This window comes from Onychostruthus taczanowskii, unplaced genomic scaffold (assembly GCF_017590055.1).
Source record: "Onychostruthus taczanowskii isolate IOZ18803 unplaced genomic scaffold, ASM1759005v1 scaffold22, whole genome shotgun sequence".
In the NCBI taxonomy this organism is placed as follows: Eukaryota; Metazoa; Chordata; class Aves; order Passeriformes; family Passeridae; genus Onychostruthus; species Onychostruthus taczanowskii.
In genome coordinates this window covers 1757408-1771650 of record NW_024499462.1, presented here as the reverse complement: position 1 = coordinate 1771650, position 14243 = coordinate 1757408, and the positions used below count along the sequence as shown (strand labels likewise).

General features: G+C 43.8%; 1 protein-coding gene across 1 annotated transcript in view; it reads left to right on the top strand.

Moving 5' to 3' along the window:
* PCDH15 (protocadherin related 15) overlaps nt 1–14243 on the top strand; it is a 369222-nt gene that overhangs the window by 132322 nt on the left and 222657 nt on the right. Inside the window, exon 4 of the mRNA XM_041404901.1 lies at nt 426–491. Within this exon, the coding sequence (XP_041260835.1) occupies nt 426–491 (66 nt within the window). The remainder of the gene's footprint in view (nt 1–425; nt 492–14243) is intronic.

The window sequence follows — 14243 nt, the reverse complement described above, 5'->3', positions numbered from 1 at the left end:
GTGGCAGGGGTCCCTGCCAAGGCAGGAGGTTGCACTGGATGGGTTTTGAGGCCCTTTCAACCCAAACCGTTCCATGATTCTGTGATTTGAGGGGTGTATGTTCATGACATGCAAAGGAAGAGGAAAAACCATGTAACATTTTTGCAGTTCAAGTGTTTTAAATATGGATCATACCTGAGATCTTGTCATCACATCCTCCTTTGTTTTGCAAAGTTTCTCTAAGTAAGAGATAAGAAAACAGCTCTGTTTTGAACCTTTGTGAGTGTAACTTTGCAATCAGTTGTAGCTCATACCTGCATCACATTTAAGGGAATACTTGTCTTCAGCATGCCAAATATGCTGGTTTTTTAAAAAAAAACCCAGCAACAAAATCCCAGAGATCGTACTTTTGCAATGAGAAATAACTCTTTTTTTTATCTTTATAGATTGCAAGTTGGCCAGAACAGGTCCTCCAGCCACAATAGTTCCCATTGACGAGGAGAGTCGCAACGGTGAGTGCCCCACAGTTATTTATAACACTAATTATTTATTACCAGTCTATAAGGCCCTTGTGGCAAACAGACCTTCTTAATTTTTCTTAAGTCAGCAGGATGGTACCAGAGGACAAAGTTCTGGTCAGTATTTGGTTTTGTTTGGGTAAAGCTGAAATTTTACTCTTCAGCATGAAAGGAGTGTTAACAATGTGGTCTGTATTTTCCATGTGGCTTTTGGAAGGTTGCTTGTTGGTTGCCTCTGAGTTTAGGAACGTGAGTTTGTAGACACCTCTAAAATGGAAGAACTTGGTTGTAGTCATGGAAATTTCAAAAGAAAATCAATGTCCCTTTTATTCAGTATCTTAATTCTCCTGACAAATCAGACAGTTCTCAAATTATTAATCTGTGGTCTAAGCATTGCATTTGTGTAGTGTACTTTGATGGGATGAAGTGCTTTACCGTGTTACAATCAGCTGTTACTCCTGAGTTAGTTACTCCTCTTCCCTGCTTTTTATTCTGTGTGTTTAGGCTTTGGGTTGTTTTCAACCTTGCAAGCTGGGTCTGTTTTTCTGCTGTGTGTGGCTGTGGTTTGTCAGATGTGGGTGCTTGAGATGATGAATAAAGTCAGGTGATACTGGTGTACCTCTCTGCTGTTATTCTTGGAGGATTTCCTTGGTGGGATTGCTCAAAGTCGGATGGATAAATGCATTTATGGGTAAAAATCCTCAATAAACCAATTTTTAATACACCTGTGTGCTGAAGAGCTCTGGAGTGGCTAAAACTAGGCTCTTTTCCGTCCTCCTGGGGTGGTTTTCCTTGCAGTCAGGAGAGTCCGAAGGAGGGCTACAAAGATGGATGTGCTCTTGGAATCAGATGTGTTGGTTCTTGGCAAGCTGCTGTTGAATCCTGATGTGTTCCACTTGTGGGCTGCTCAGTTTTGGTGGAATGACCCCCTCAGCTGGAATGGTTTGGCTGCCATAGCTAGTCTCTCTTAGCCTTTCATCCTCCCTGCTCATTAGAAATAAATCTGGCTAATGGCAAAGGGTTATAAATAAATCCAAACCAACTTTGCCATCAAAAAAACTTTGTGACAGCCTTTAGAAAGAGAGGTGGAAATTGTGGACTCCCCATCCCTGCAAGTGTCCAAGGCCAGGCTTGGCAGGGCTTGGAGCCACCTGGTCTAGTGGGAGGTGTCCCTGCCCACAGCAAGGGAGTTGGAATGAGGTAAGCTTTGAGGCATCTTCCAACTCAGTCTGAGATACAAAACTTAATAAGGAATGCATGGTGTTCTACATTTCCAGAGACCAAACTTTATATTGGGATTTCCAAGAGATGTAGAAATAAAAACCCACCTAATTTTGTTCTTGCCTATACAAACAAGTCTCTAGTTCACTTAAAATGTGAAATCTCATCTTTATTTCAGTTCTTCCATGGCACTGTTGCCTCCAAGGGTCTGTTTTTGAGGTTGGAATGGCTCCTCTAAGGATGGAGATCTCAAAACAGTGGCTGGGATGTTTTATTCCATCAGTGCATGTGGTCATTGTGTTCTGGCAATAAACAGAAAACCCTGCTCTTTAGAAATATATATGAATCGCAGTGTGCCACGGCACATTGAGCTCAATCATTCCTAATTCACGGGAAGTCAGAGACCAGCAAATCTCACAGAATAAAAACATTTTCCTAAATAACTCCTGCTTGTTTTCACAGTCAGGCACACAGGTACCGTGCCTGACCTTTAAAGATCTTCTTAAGATCAGCAGAGATGTTAAGATTTGACAGTTTCCCACCATGGGATGGATATCTCTTTATATCAAGTAATTTAGGTGCAATAGTAAATTACACTGCAATTGTGCTCATGTGAGCAATCCTGGAGGGAGTGAATTTGACCTTTCTTAAGGAATAAATGAATTATTTTATCATTTTCCCTGTGTTGTACTGAATTGGGTGATAGTATTTCAGATCATATTACCAGCAAAACTGAATTTTTCTGGATGATTTTTATAGGCAGAGATTTCTTTTCGCTCATGGATTTCTTTTTTATTTGATTACTGGATTTGAGACCAGGTTTTAAAGACTGAATGAGCCTTATTCCTAGGTCAGACTTTGTCATTGCCAGTGTACCCCAAGTTTTTGGAGGCCTCCATGTGGAGCCATCCATGCTCTTTCCCTTCAGATGAGCAGCCTGAAATTCTAAAGAGCGTAGAATCTTTGGGCAGAGTTTTTGATGGAAAGTATACTCTTGGGAAAGGACTTCTTTCTACAAGGCAAGATTTAAAGTTTTAGAGATTAAATTAGAATTTGGAAGAGAAAGCAGAAGTTGGGGTAGAGGAAACAAGCAGACCAAAGTGAATTCCCCTAAGGTGAGGACAAATAGGAATTGGCATCTTGGTGCTCCATCCAGAACAAAAAAAATTCCACAGTTAGGAATGCTTTGTGTTCTTTCCCATCCTAGAAAAATCGGTCAATGCAGGTGTGGTTTGATTTTATTTTGGTGGGTTTTTTTCTCCCTGCTTCCCTTATGATGGTGTGAGTGCTCTAATGAATAATGGGAGCAAATCCCAAAACCTTCTGCTCTCTTCCATGTTCCTTGGGGATGTCTGACACAAGGAAGTGCAGCTTTCATGGCTGTAGGTGGGTCAAGTCTTATTTTTCCACTTTTTCATCTTCCTGCTCTCTCAGCAGCAACCTTTCTTCAGCCTGACTTCCTGGGGAGGCAGAGGATGTGTGATCCTGCTACAAATCCCCTTCCATAATCCCTTGTGTGGAGGGACTCATGGGAAATAGGACACAAAAATGCAGGAAACAAAGCTGTGGGGTTTCCCCCTAATTCTCTTGCACCAATTCATTTTCAGCTTTATTATATTGTGATGCTGGAAGAATGGATGTGATTACATTGATGTTTTCCATGCTGGTCCAAACTGGTTTAACTTGCTTTTCAGGACAATTGACAGGGATTGAAGGAAATGTCCCCAGAGGCACAAAATCTGTAGCCTTCCTTCAGAGGTGGGCTTAGGTGTGCTGATGAGGACTGGGAGTGATGATCTGAATATTCATACTCAATTAAGTGTTCAGTGACCACCAGGGCTGGAATTGAACTAATTAGCCCTAAAGAAGGAAAAGTCCTGCTATCCCAGGCATTTTGGTTAAGGGGAAAAGTTGTTTAGTAAAGTCAATTTGGAAGATTGCTGTGCCTGAGGTCTATCAAAAAATGCATTCCTTAAGAGCTGTAGCTGGATGTTCATTTCCTACTTTTCCTTCCTGTTTCAGGAAGAAGGATGAATTAATGACTTGGAGGTGCTTCAGCCTTGGAGGGCTTTTCCAGTCTAACTGATTCCATTACATTCTTGTATTGCCTTCATGAGCATCTCGCTCTTTAAATAAAAATACTTTGACCTATTGCTTCCTATAATTCAAAAATCAGCCTTATGAAGGAAAGTCATCTTAGTTTTACCATTTCAAGGGATTCTGAGAAGAGCATTTCCCAAGTTTGTCTGTGTAGGCGTGCAAAGGCACCAAACTGTGATTTTTATCTTGATTTTTCTTATTTTTCCCATAAAGGCACTTTGAGGACTCTTTGCGTTTTACTTTTACTTGGTGCACTATTTTTTGTAGTGTTTCTATAACGGAAAAAATTCAAGTTATTAGCTTACATGTTGTTATTATTCCTGTGAAATGTTTCCAGGGAGAAAGTGCTTCAGTTGATTTTTAATCTAGCTCATGCCATTGTCTTTATGCCTCCCTGCCCACATATAGATTTTTCCCACATCTTTAGACAATCTTACAGCTCCCTAATGTGTTTATGACTGTTTTTGACCAGTTTTTGACCATCCTTTTCAAATTTATCTTCACCAACCTGGAATCTGGTTTGTCTGGCAATGGAGATGTGGTGTGCAGATCTAAGTTAAGCTACTGCAGCCAATGAATAAAGCTTGGAATTAAATCTGGCCACTTGTAGGCTGAGTGTCTAGGCCAGTCTGGCCGTTCCAGCTCAGGGTGCAGTCGAGGTGGTTGATGAGATTTTAGTGATGACCCTCAGCAGTGTTTTGCTGAATCTCTGGGTGCTGATCCTGTTCTGTGGTTATTAATTCCAGGTCTAAGATATTAGATTAGCCGGCAGTACAAATCTGAGCTGGATCAGGCTCAGGCACGTAATAACATCTGCTCAAATTAGGCCTCACTTTACAGAGTTTATTCCGGCTTTGTGTTTTTATGTAGGAAGAGAGGTGATCCATTAGATCCAATAGCTGCCAGACTGAGTAACTTCTGTCAGAAGTTGTTACCCTTGTGGAGTGTTCTGGACAAATTCTAACAGGAGGAGTGGATTTGTATTGATTTGTGTGCCCCACGTGGGCTGAACACTGTGCCACAGCACAGGGCTGGGCAGCTCTGCTCCGTCTGTCATTCCTGGGCTCATTTGGAGCCTGGGGGTTTCCTATGGGTGCTGCTCTAAAAGGAGAAGGAGCTGGGGGTGAGAGCTGGGAGCCAGAACCCCCCCATGCCCTGGGCTGAGCCCCAGCGTGGGCAGCAGGGGAGGGGGGGATTCTGCCCCTCTGCCCCTGGGCTCAGCTGAGACCCCACCTGCAGAGCTGCCCCAGCCCTGGGGCCAGCACAGGAGGGACCTGGAGCTGCTGGAGAGAGCCCAGGGGAGGCACCAGGATGGGCACAGGCATGGAGCAGCTCTGCTGGGAGGGAAGGCTGGGAGAGCTGGGGGTGCTCACCTGGAGAGGAGAAGCTTTGGGGTGACCAAATTGTGGCCTTGCAGGGCCTGAAGGGGCTACAGGAAACATGGAGAGAGACTCTGTACAAGTGATGGAGGGACAAGGGGGAATGGCTTCCCAGTGCCAGAGGGGAAATTTAGATGGGATACTGGGAAGGAATTGTTCCCTGGGAGGGAGCTGAGGGCCTGGCACAGGGTGCCCAGAGCAGCTGTGGCTGTCCCTGGATCCCTCCTAGTGCCCAAGGCCAGGCTGGACAGGGCTTGGAGCAGCCTGGGACAGTGGAAAATGTCTCTGCCCATGGCAGGGGGTGGCACTGAATCAGTTTTCGAGCGCCTTCCAGCCCAGGCTCTGTGGAGCTGTGAGAAGTCCTGGCTCTAGTTCTGGTTTGTTCAAAGCATTCTTGGGCTGTTTAGGAGTGTGTTGATTAGACTTGGAGAAACAGGATTGATTGAGCCATAGAAATCCCCTGGCAACAATGAACATTCCTGGAAAACTTCTGCAAAAGGACTTCCTGCTGCTGCCTCCCTGGCTGGGGGTGGGAAGGCTGTGACAGGGCCAGGGAATCAAGAGACACCCAACTGTAGCTGACTTGGTTTATTTTTCTAAATGCTCTGGTCCAAGAACTGTCCACAATTTCCTCCATAATTTCCTCAGCTAATAAATTATTTCAGTGAGATGAAATATGGAATATTTTTTTATTTTTATAGCTTCTATTTATATTTTCCCCCCATTTTTCATGTCAGCAGTTGGCTCACAGGTGTTGCTTCTCAATTCTGCCTGCAGGTGCTTCAATCAAAAATGTTCACCAGGAAGTGCTACTTCTTTCCTGACAATTTGATTTAGTTTATAAATTCATGAGATGGGAAAAGAGGATGAAATTTATGGAAATTATTTTTGTTTCATTCCATCCTGTTTGTTCATTTCTGTTCTGAAATGATGTGTTCTCCAGATTTGGGTATTAAGGATTTCATTAGGAAGTAATGAATCAATTTGGTGTCTAATGCTGGTTTTATGCCATGGATTTACATTCTCATGTTTTTCGTGTAGGACTAATGTGTAAAGGCTGAGGAAGCTGTAAAATGGATCAGTTTATTATTCTACTTCTATTTATCAGCACATCAGCAGTGGTTGGGACTTAAGCAGAGCTGTTGTTAAAGATCTCTGCAATTCTCCTCTTTCAGTTATTTTTTAAAAAATTACATCTTTAAAAAAATAAAATCAAAGTTTCAAAAAACAGGAGATAATTTGGGGTGGAAGTAATAGAGAAAAGTTGTTCTTTGAGAAACTGATTAATTCTTAAGGGTAGAAAACAGGGATAGAGTTGGAAATACTTAATTATTTTTGTGCTGTCAGTTGTGTGGACAAATAGCCTAACCTGGTATTGGTGTGCTTGGTAGAGGTGGAATAGAGGTCCTTGAATTACCTTCAGGGATGAGAGAGAGAAGTGATGTTTCAATGGCAAAAAATAGGAATTTAACTCTACTTTGAGGGAAGGGAAATTGTGGATCACGATTCTGCTCTGTAATGCCGGGGCCTTTTCAAAATGTATTTACTGGAAATTCTCCTCAGAGTGACTGGAATTTTTCTGAACAGCTCATCTATGACAGTTTGAGTAGTCAGAATAAGTTATTCAAATTATGGTGCGTGATCCATTCATATTCCCACGGTGTCTATTTACCTTTGCCAATGAAGAACTGCGTATTTCCCTTAATTATTTCTTCCATATAGTTGCAACAGCAAATGTTGTTTCAGTAGCAATGCTCTGTAATTGTCTTCTCCTGATTGATTGTCACAGTCCCAGTAAAGCAGTGCAAGATTTGATACATTTTGAGGCTTTGTAAAATCAGTTTTGCTTCAGGCAGTGGGAGGTGATGGTTAGGGATTGGTGTCCAGAACTGCAATGTGCTTTCCAAGTGTTTTGGTATTGCTTTAATTTTGGAGTGTGTAAAGAGCCCAAAGCAGCGTTGGTAAATCTGGAGGAAGCTGCTCCAAGCAGCTCCCAGGGAAGGTCAGCCTGGTTCTGTTGTCCCATGGCAATGAGTCCCACAGAGCTGTCCCAGTCCTGAGAGCTCAGCTTTCCTCTCGTGCCACCAGCAATGGTGTGACACTGATGTCAGAGAAAATGGATCTTCTGCTTTCTGACGAATGGTCTTTTATGTGAGTTCTTTGTCAAACGATGGAGTTCCTGCCCTGCAGCTCAGAATCCATTTGTCCTTCTTCCCTCAGCTCTGGTGAGCTCTCTGGGCAAGTGCTCCCTTTCCAAAATTCCCAGCTCTACTGGTTCTTGCGTGCTGGAGCTGCTCAGTCTGGAATCAGCTTTTTGGACCTGCTGGGGCTCTTCTGAGCCAACTCAGCTCTCAAAATTCACCTTTGTTCAGCTGAGTCCTGTGTAGGAATCCCAGAATGGTTTAGGTTGGAAGGGACCTTAAAGCCCCTCCATTCCCACCCCCTGCCATAGGCAGGGACACCTTCCACTGTCCCAAGCTGCTCCAAGCCCCAATGTCCAACCTGGCCTTGGACACTTCCAGGGATCCAGGGACAGCCACAGCTGCTCTGGGCACCCTGTGCCAGAGCCTCTCCACCCTCACAGGGAGGATTTTCATTCCAATATCCCACCTGAATGGTTGGAGCCATGTCAGTTCTTTTCCAAGTCCAGCTAACACCAGGAGACACGTTCAGCAGTGTGGTGGGCTCCCAAACTGGTCTCCTTCTGCCTCTCCTGTGTCAAAAGAATTCCCCACCTTACCTTGTTGGGAAATGAAGTGTTTGATTAAAATGGACAAAACTACACTAGAAATGAGAGTTCATGGTGCCCAAGGACTGTGGAAGTGCTGGAGGAGGGAAGGTTTGCATGCAAATCCCATTGCAGTACCCAGTGAGTAGGATGTACAGGCTGGTGCCCAGGCACAGGGCCCCTCCCTTCATCCTTCTGGAGCACAACAGGGATATAAAGAATTGCCAGAAGATCCAGAAAGTAGAGAAGCTGAGTCATTGTGGCACTGCACAGAGAAGAAGTTCATCCTCATGACCAGGTGGAATTTCTAGGGCATCAGTTCCTGCCTGTTCCTCTGGTGCCATTGCTGGGCCCCTGGAGCAGAGCCATATCCATACCCAGAGAAGCTGTGGGGGCTCCTCTCTGGGCATATTCCAGACCCATCTGGATACAATGCTGTGCCCTGTGCTCTGGGATGGCCCTGCTGGAGCAGGGAGATGGCACCAGGTGCCCACTGAGTTTTGACCCATCCTGGAATTCTCTGTCTCTTCAGGTGGCACCCAAGACTCTTGGAAAGTCTGTCCCCCAGGACAAAATTCCCATTACTTTTCTGAGATGCTTTCTGTAAGCCAGGCATGCTTTTGAAAAATTATTTCCTTCCAAGGAAACCTCACCTAAATTTCCATTTAAAGTGATGATATAACTCCAGTCCCTTTTCACACCTGGCTGAGCAGGTATGGCTTTGCATTTCCCATTCTTCAATGTGTGTCTGGATGTGGCACTGGGAGCATGGATCTGAACCAAGTGAGTAATGAGCTGTCCTTAATGTTTCCATAACCCTTCAAACCCTTCCCCCAAAAAGGGGGAGGGGAAGCAAAAAACATGGGGGAAAATGACTTTATAATGGTCATGTCCCAGCTTCCTTTAATTGCACTAATTTTATTTTGATTTTAAAATGGTGGATAACTGCGTAGTAATTCATGGATCATATGCTTTTCCACCATATTCACTGTGTTTTTATGCAGATTGCTTCAAAACATCAGAATTTTTCTCTTTATTCCAACTTTGAATCACTAATAAGGATCACACTAAAGTTATTGCTTGTTTTGAACAGCAGAGTACTTGGAACACTAAATGATTCAATAAGTGATGGATTTCAAAGCCCTGCTTGGCTCAAACAGAAATTTCATTTGTTGGTTTATTTTGTTACACAGTCTCATGTGAAAGCTCCTTGTATCCTTTCAGATTTTCAAAGTCATGCTAATCAAGCCAAATGTTCTGCTCCATGGCTCTGAGAGATTTTTCCTCCTTTATTCAAGCATCATTTTTCATCATTACTCTGCTATTCCACATTTTTATCCTATTGACACAGTTGTTTAGGAACACAGAGCCTGATTAAAATAAATCATTAAGTCTGGACTTTCTGGCTATATCTAAGTTATACCATTACCCCAGTCCTAAGGATCATTTTCTCCTTCTGATTAGCCCATTTTTTTTCTTGAGGTGTTTGGGGGAGCTGTTGAAGGGTCAAGAATCTCAGGGTGTTTAACCAGGCTAGGTGTTGATGCTACACTGGGATTGGGGCAATGCCTGGGATGGATCCAGGCTGGGGATGAGCAGCTGGAGCAGCCCTGGAGACAGAGCTGGGGGTGCTGGGGGTGAGAGCTGGGAGCCAGAACCCCCCCGTGCCCTGGGCTGAGCCCCAGCGTGGGCAGCAGGGGAGGGGGGGATTCTGCCCCTCTGCCCCTGGGCTCAGCTGAGACCCCACCTGCAGAGCTGCCCCAGCCCTGGGGCCAGCACAGGAGGGACCTGGAGCTGCTGGAGAGAGCCCAGGGGAGGCACCAGGATGGGCAGGAGAGGGACTGGGGACAAGGGATGGAGGGACAGGACAAAGGGAATGGCTTCCACTGCCAGAGGGCAGGGATGGATTGGATTTTGGGAAGGAATTGTTCCCTGGCAGGGTAGGCAGGCCCTGGCACAGGGAGCCCAGAGCAGCTGTGGCTGCCCCTGGATCCATGGCAGTGCGCAAGGCCAGGTTGGATGGGGCTTGGAGCAGCCTGGGATAGTGGAAGGAAGCCATGGCAGGGGGATGGTAGTACAAAATCTTTGAGTTCCTTTCCAACCCAAACCATTCCATGATCTGTGAATACTTTACTAAGTTTTTGCCCAAATATATATCGGCTCTGTTCAGAAGAATAATTATACGTTGCTGCTACCAGGCATAAAATTTTATCTCTCAGAATGGTTTATGAACCCAATGAAAAGCCTGGCACATGTTGCTTCCGAAATGCACTGCTGAGCATTCGTGTTGGGCCTATTATTTTGTCACTTTCACAACAGGGTGAAGTTTAAAAGAGCAGTTCTGTGACAAATTATCTTCCATGCAAGGAATTAATAGTTTTTAGAAAGGCCATCCCTGAGGAAAGCAGCAGCAGGGAGAACCACCTCACTTTTCAAGTGTGTCTGTATGTTTTGAGAGTTTTTATTTATTTTCCTTTTCTTTTTCTTTTTTTTTTTTTTTTGGTTATTGATCCTATTTCCCCTCACATGCCGCTCCACACCCTCTGTTTGATGCATCCAAGTCTTTCCAATATATACAAAGGGCTGGGACAGAGTGCTGGCCTGAGATGTGGCCCATGAGCTGTTTCTTCCCATTTCTGGGGTTTCTGGTGGATAATCCTCAAGTCTGATGTGGAGAAGAAAGCGCAGGGGGGCCCTTCTGGCTCTCCACCACTCCCTGACATGAGGAGGCAGCCAGCTGGGGGGAGGGGACAGGACAAGGGGAAACAGCCTCAGTCTGTGCCAGTGTTGAGGTTGGATATTGGGAAAATTCCTCCCTGAAAGGGTTGTCCAGCCCTGGAACAGCTGCCCAGGGTGATGGCAAATCCACCCATCCCTGGAGGAATGTCACAGCCACGTGGATGTGACACTTGGGGACATGGGCTAGTGGTGGCAGTGGCAGTGCTGAGTTAACAGTTGAGCTCAATGGTCCCAGAGATCTCCTCCAGCATTAATGATCTGTGATTTTCACCTGGTTGCTCCCTCTGTTAACACCTTTGTGTCTCCTTCCTTTTACAAACAAAAATCTTACAGAGTCCCTCTGGGACTCTTTTGGGAATGATGGTCCCTCACTGCAATTAACTGTTGAATGTCCTAATTTCTTTCTGAGTTCTGTGGCCTGTGAGTTGCTGTTCCTATCTGTCAAAGGGCACTTTTTATCTATTTCCCTTTCCCAAATTAGCTCTGCTTGCCCCACAGATCCCTGGGGAATTCCTTTCAGGCTTTATCTGGGTCTCCTGGGTGGCTCCCTAGTTGTGGAAGTGTCCAGTGCTAGGTTGGATGGGGCTTGGAGTAACTTGGGATAATGGAAGGTGTCCTTGGAAGGGGGTGGAAAAAGAGAGAGGGGTCCTTTCCAACCCAAACCACTCCATGATGTGGTTGCTGTATCAGAACAAGAAGCATATCTCTTCTTCCAGATCCTTTAGGAACTAATTTGAGGCAAAATTTGAATTGTCTGTCTTACACAATTAGATTTTTTTGTAAAGTATTTCTCATCAGATAGTAAGAAGTTTCCCAGTGAAGGAAAGAGAGAGGGTCACCAAATGGTTGATGTTTATGGTGTAATTTTCTACACACTCATGTTCTCCCCCTCAGCTTTCTGTGGGAAAGAAAAGGTTTGTTTTTTTGGTTTGGCTTTCTAAGTCAGGTAAGTGAAAGCCCATTTGTTGTTACTTATTTACTAAAGGAATTTTCTGGTGTTTATTTTTTACCCTTGACGTTTTTAGAATATACATTAAGCCTGTTATATATATATATATATATATATATATTAAGATTGTTATATATATATATATATATATATATATATATATATATATATATATGACCTTTTAAGAATCACCCCCCCAATGGGCTGTCAGCATCCATCTCTCCAAGGGGAATGTCGTTGGAACCATTCCTTCCCTTCCCTTGTCCTTGCCTTCCCTTGGCCATGAAGGATTGCAGTTCATTCCTCCCACTTCTCATGTAAAAGCAAAGCTCTGGTCAAAAAAAGTCTTGTGGTTTCAGCTGTGTTCCACTGCATTTTTCTGGCCTGGGCATACCAGAATCTGCATTTTCCTCTAAGCTGTGTGTGCAGCAGGACAGGGGAATTCTTTGTTGGGGATCCACAGGCTGGGCTCATCCCTCCAGGCTTTTGGGAGGGATTCCCTGCTTCTCCTCCACCTGCCATGAGACGCTGAGGGGATGCCCTGGGTTATTAGAACCCTTTCAAGACCCATCAGAATCAACTCATAATGTTTTAAGGTGTTAAATTTGTCAAGTGACCATACAGGGTTTGTTTCATGCTTTTGTTCAGCATTAATGCTCCTGCTGAGTCCCTCCAGGCATTTAATTAATCTCAGCAGTGAGAAACCATTTCTCCTGAAGGTGAGTTGTCACCATGGGTGTTCATTCCTCACACCTCTCCCGCAGGGGGCTGTGGTTTTTAAAGACCTCTGGCTGAGAGGAGCTGAAAGGGAAGGATATGCTGCTTTTCTTTGGTAGTGAAGCTTGAGGGTGGGCCTGAAGGATGATGCTGTTTATTAAAAAAAAAAAAAAAAAAAAACAAACAAAAAAAAAACAACAAACAAAAAAACAACAAACAAAATGAACAAACAAAAACCCAAAAACAAAACAGGAAAAAAAAATAAAAAGGACAAAAAAAAATCAAAAAGCTTGGTAACAGTGGAATGAGATATGTATTTTCATAAGAATTCCTAGAATCATAGAATTCATAGAATCATTAAGATGGGGGAATACCTCCTTGTTTAATCAGTGTTCTCACAGAGCTCTCAGGTTAATGAGATGTTATTTTTCCCCCTTGGAATGTCATATGATACCAGTTCAAACAGCTTCCTGCTATTCCATTTATTTGATTAACAACATCTCAGGCAAACCACAGGTTTTGATCTGTGGAACTCTGTAAAAGGCCTTTCTCTGCAAAGCACCTTTCTTTGCCCAGGATCTGCCCCTGGAGCACAGGCTTTTTGTTCAGGTCCCTGGGGACCAGGGCTGGTTGGATATTAAGTGTTAAAGATCTGGCAGTGCTATTTCTTGCCTGTTGTTAAGATCTCTCATGCATTATTTATCAAACAGCAGGTGAAGACTTCAACCTTTTTATGGTAATTGATAGTGGTTAGAATACAAGATTACAAACAGCTCCTGAGCACCAGTAAATGCCAGCACGGGAGGTGGATTGGCAGGACGTGTTTTTCATCGTTAATTCAAAATATATGAACTTTGTTGGGCCTCACTGGGTCAATGTGGAGGGGGAGAGGAGAAATAGGTGATGAAATTGGATATAAATAGCTTTGCGTGGGGTTCTGCCTGCTTGGGTTGTGCAGTGCTCCTGCAAGCTTCAGTGTGGGGTGACAGGATTAAAGACACCTCCTTTGGGCTCACAGCCTGTTCTGGAGGATTGTTGTGCTTCCCTGGAACCCAGGATCCTCAGGGAACTGTTCCCTGCATCACCTGTGTGGTTTAGGTTGTTTTAACCTGGAGCACAAGTAGAATTATCCCTATAATTAGAATTAATTCTAATAAGCCAGCTGCTCCAGGCACTTCCTTTGCTTGTGCCAGATTTTGCCCAAGTCCTTGGCATGGTTGATTCCTGCTTGGAGTTCAGGTGTCAAAAAAAGGTGCTGGAAAGTTGTACTCCTTGTTTAGTAAGGTTAAGCCCAACTTAAGTTAGTAAATTTTACCTCTTATAACCAGACAAGGAATTAGGTGGTTGGGAAGTGTGAAATTTCGAATTTTTGCCTTTTAGTATCAACTGGATTAAAAAAAAGAGAGGAGACAGAGGCAAGAAAAAAAAAATAAACCATGAGTTGTTAATTCAGTTTGATAGAGCTGAAGCAGCTCCATATTGATGGCTCATTATTTTTAAATTGACTAAGGGTTTCCTTTCATTAATTCTTTATTCTGCAGACAGATGGGAAACGGTGGCTGCTTTTTTTCAAGGGCAATTTCACCCAACTGACAGCACATTGGAGCTTTGGGTTGGGATTTTTTTACTGTTGAAATATGACATGGCATAGATTAAAAAAAAAATAAACAACAAAAGGGAAGATTCTTTAATTAAAATGTGCTGCCTCGGTTTTGTTTAATTGTTTTTATAATTAGTACCATGATCTCTGTTAATTTTCAGCTATCTGAATACATGCCTGGTGGGTGTCAGATGTCTCTGCTGGGTTAGTAAACATTAAAATACATTAAAACCACACATTTGCTCTCCCTTCAGTACTGATTTGCACCATGCTTCTCATTCAGCAGCCAGGCAGAGCCCTGAACATTTTGATA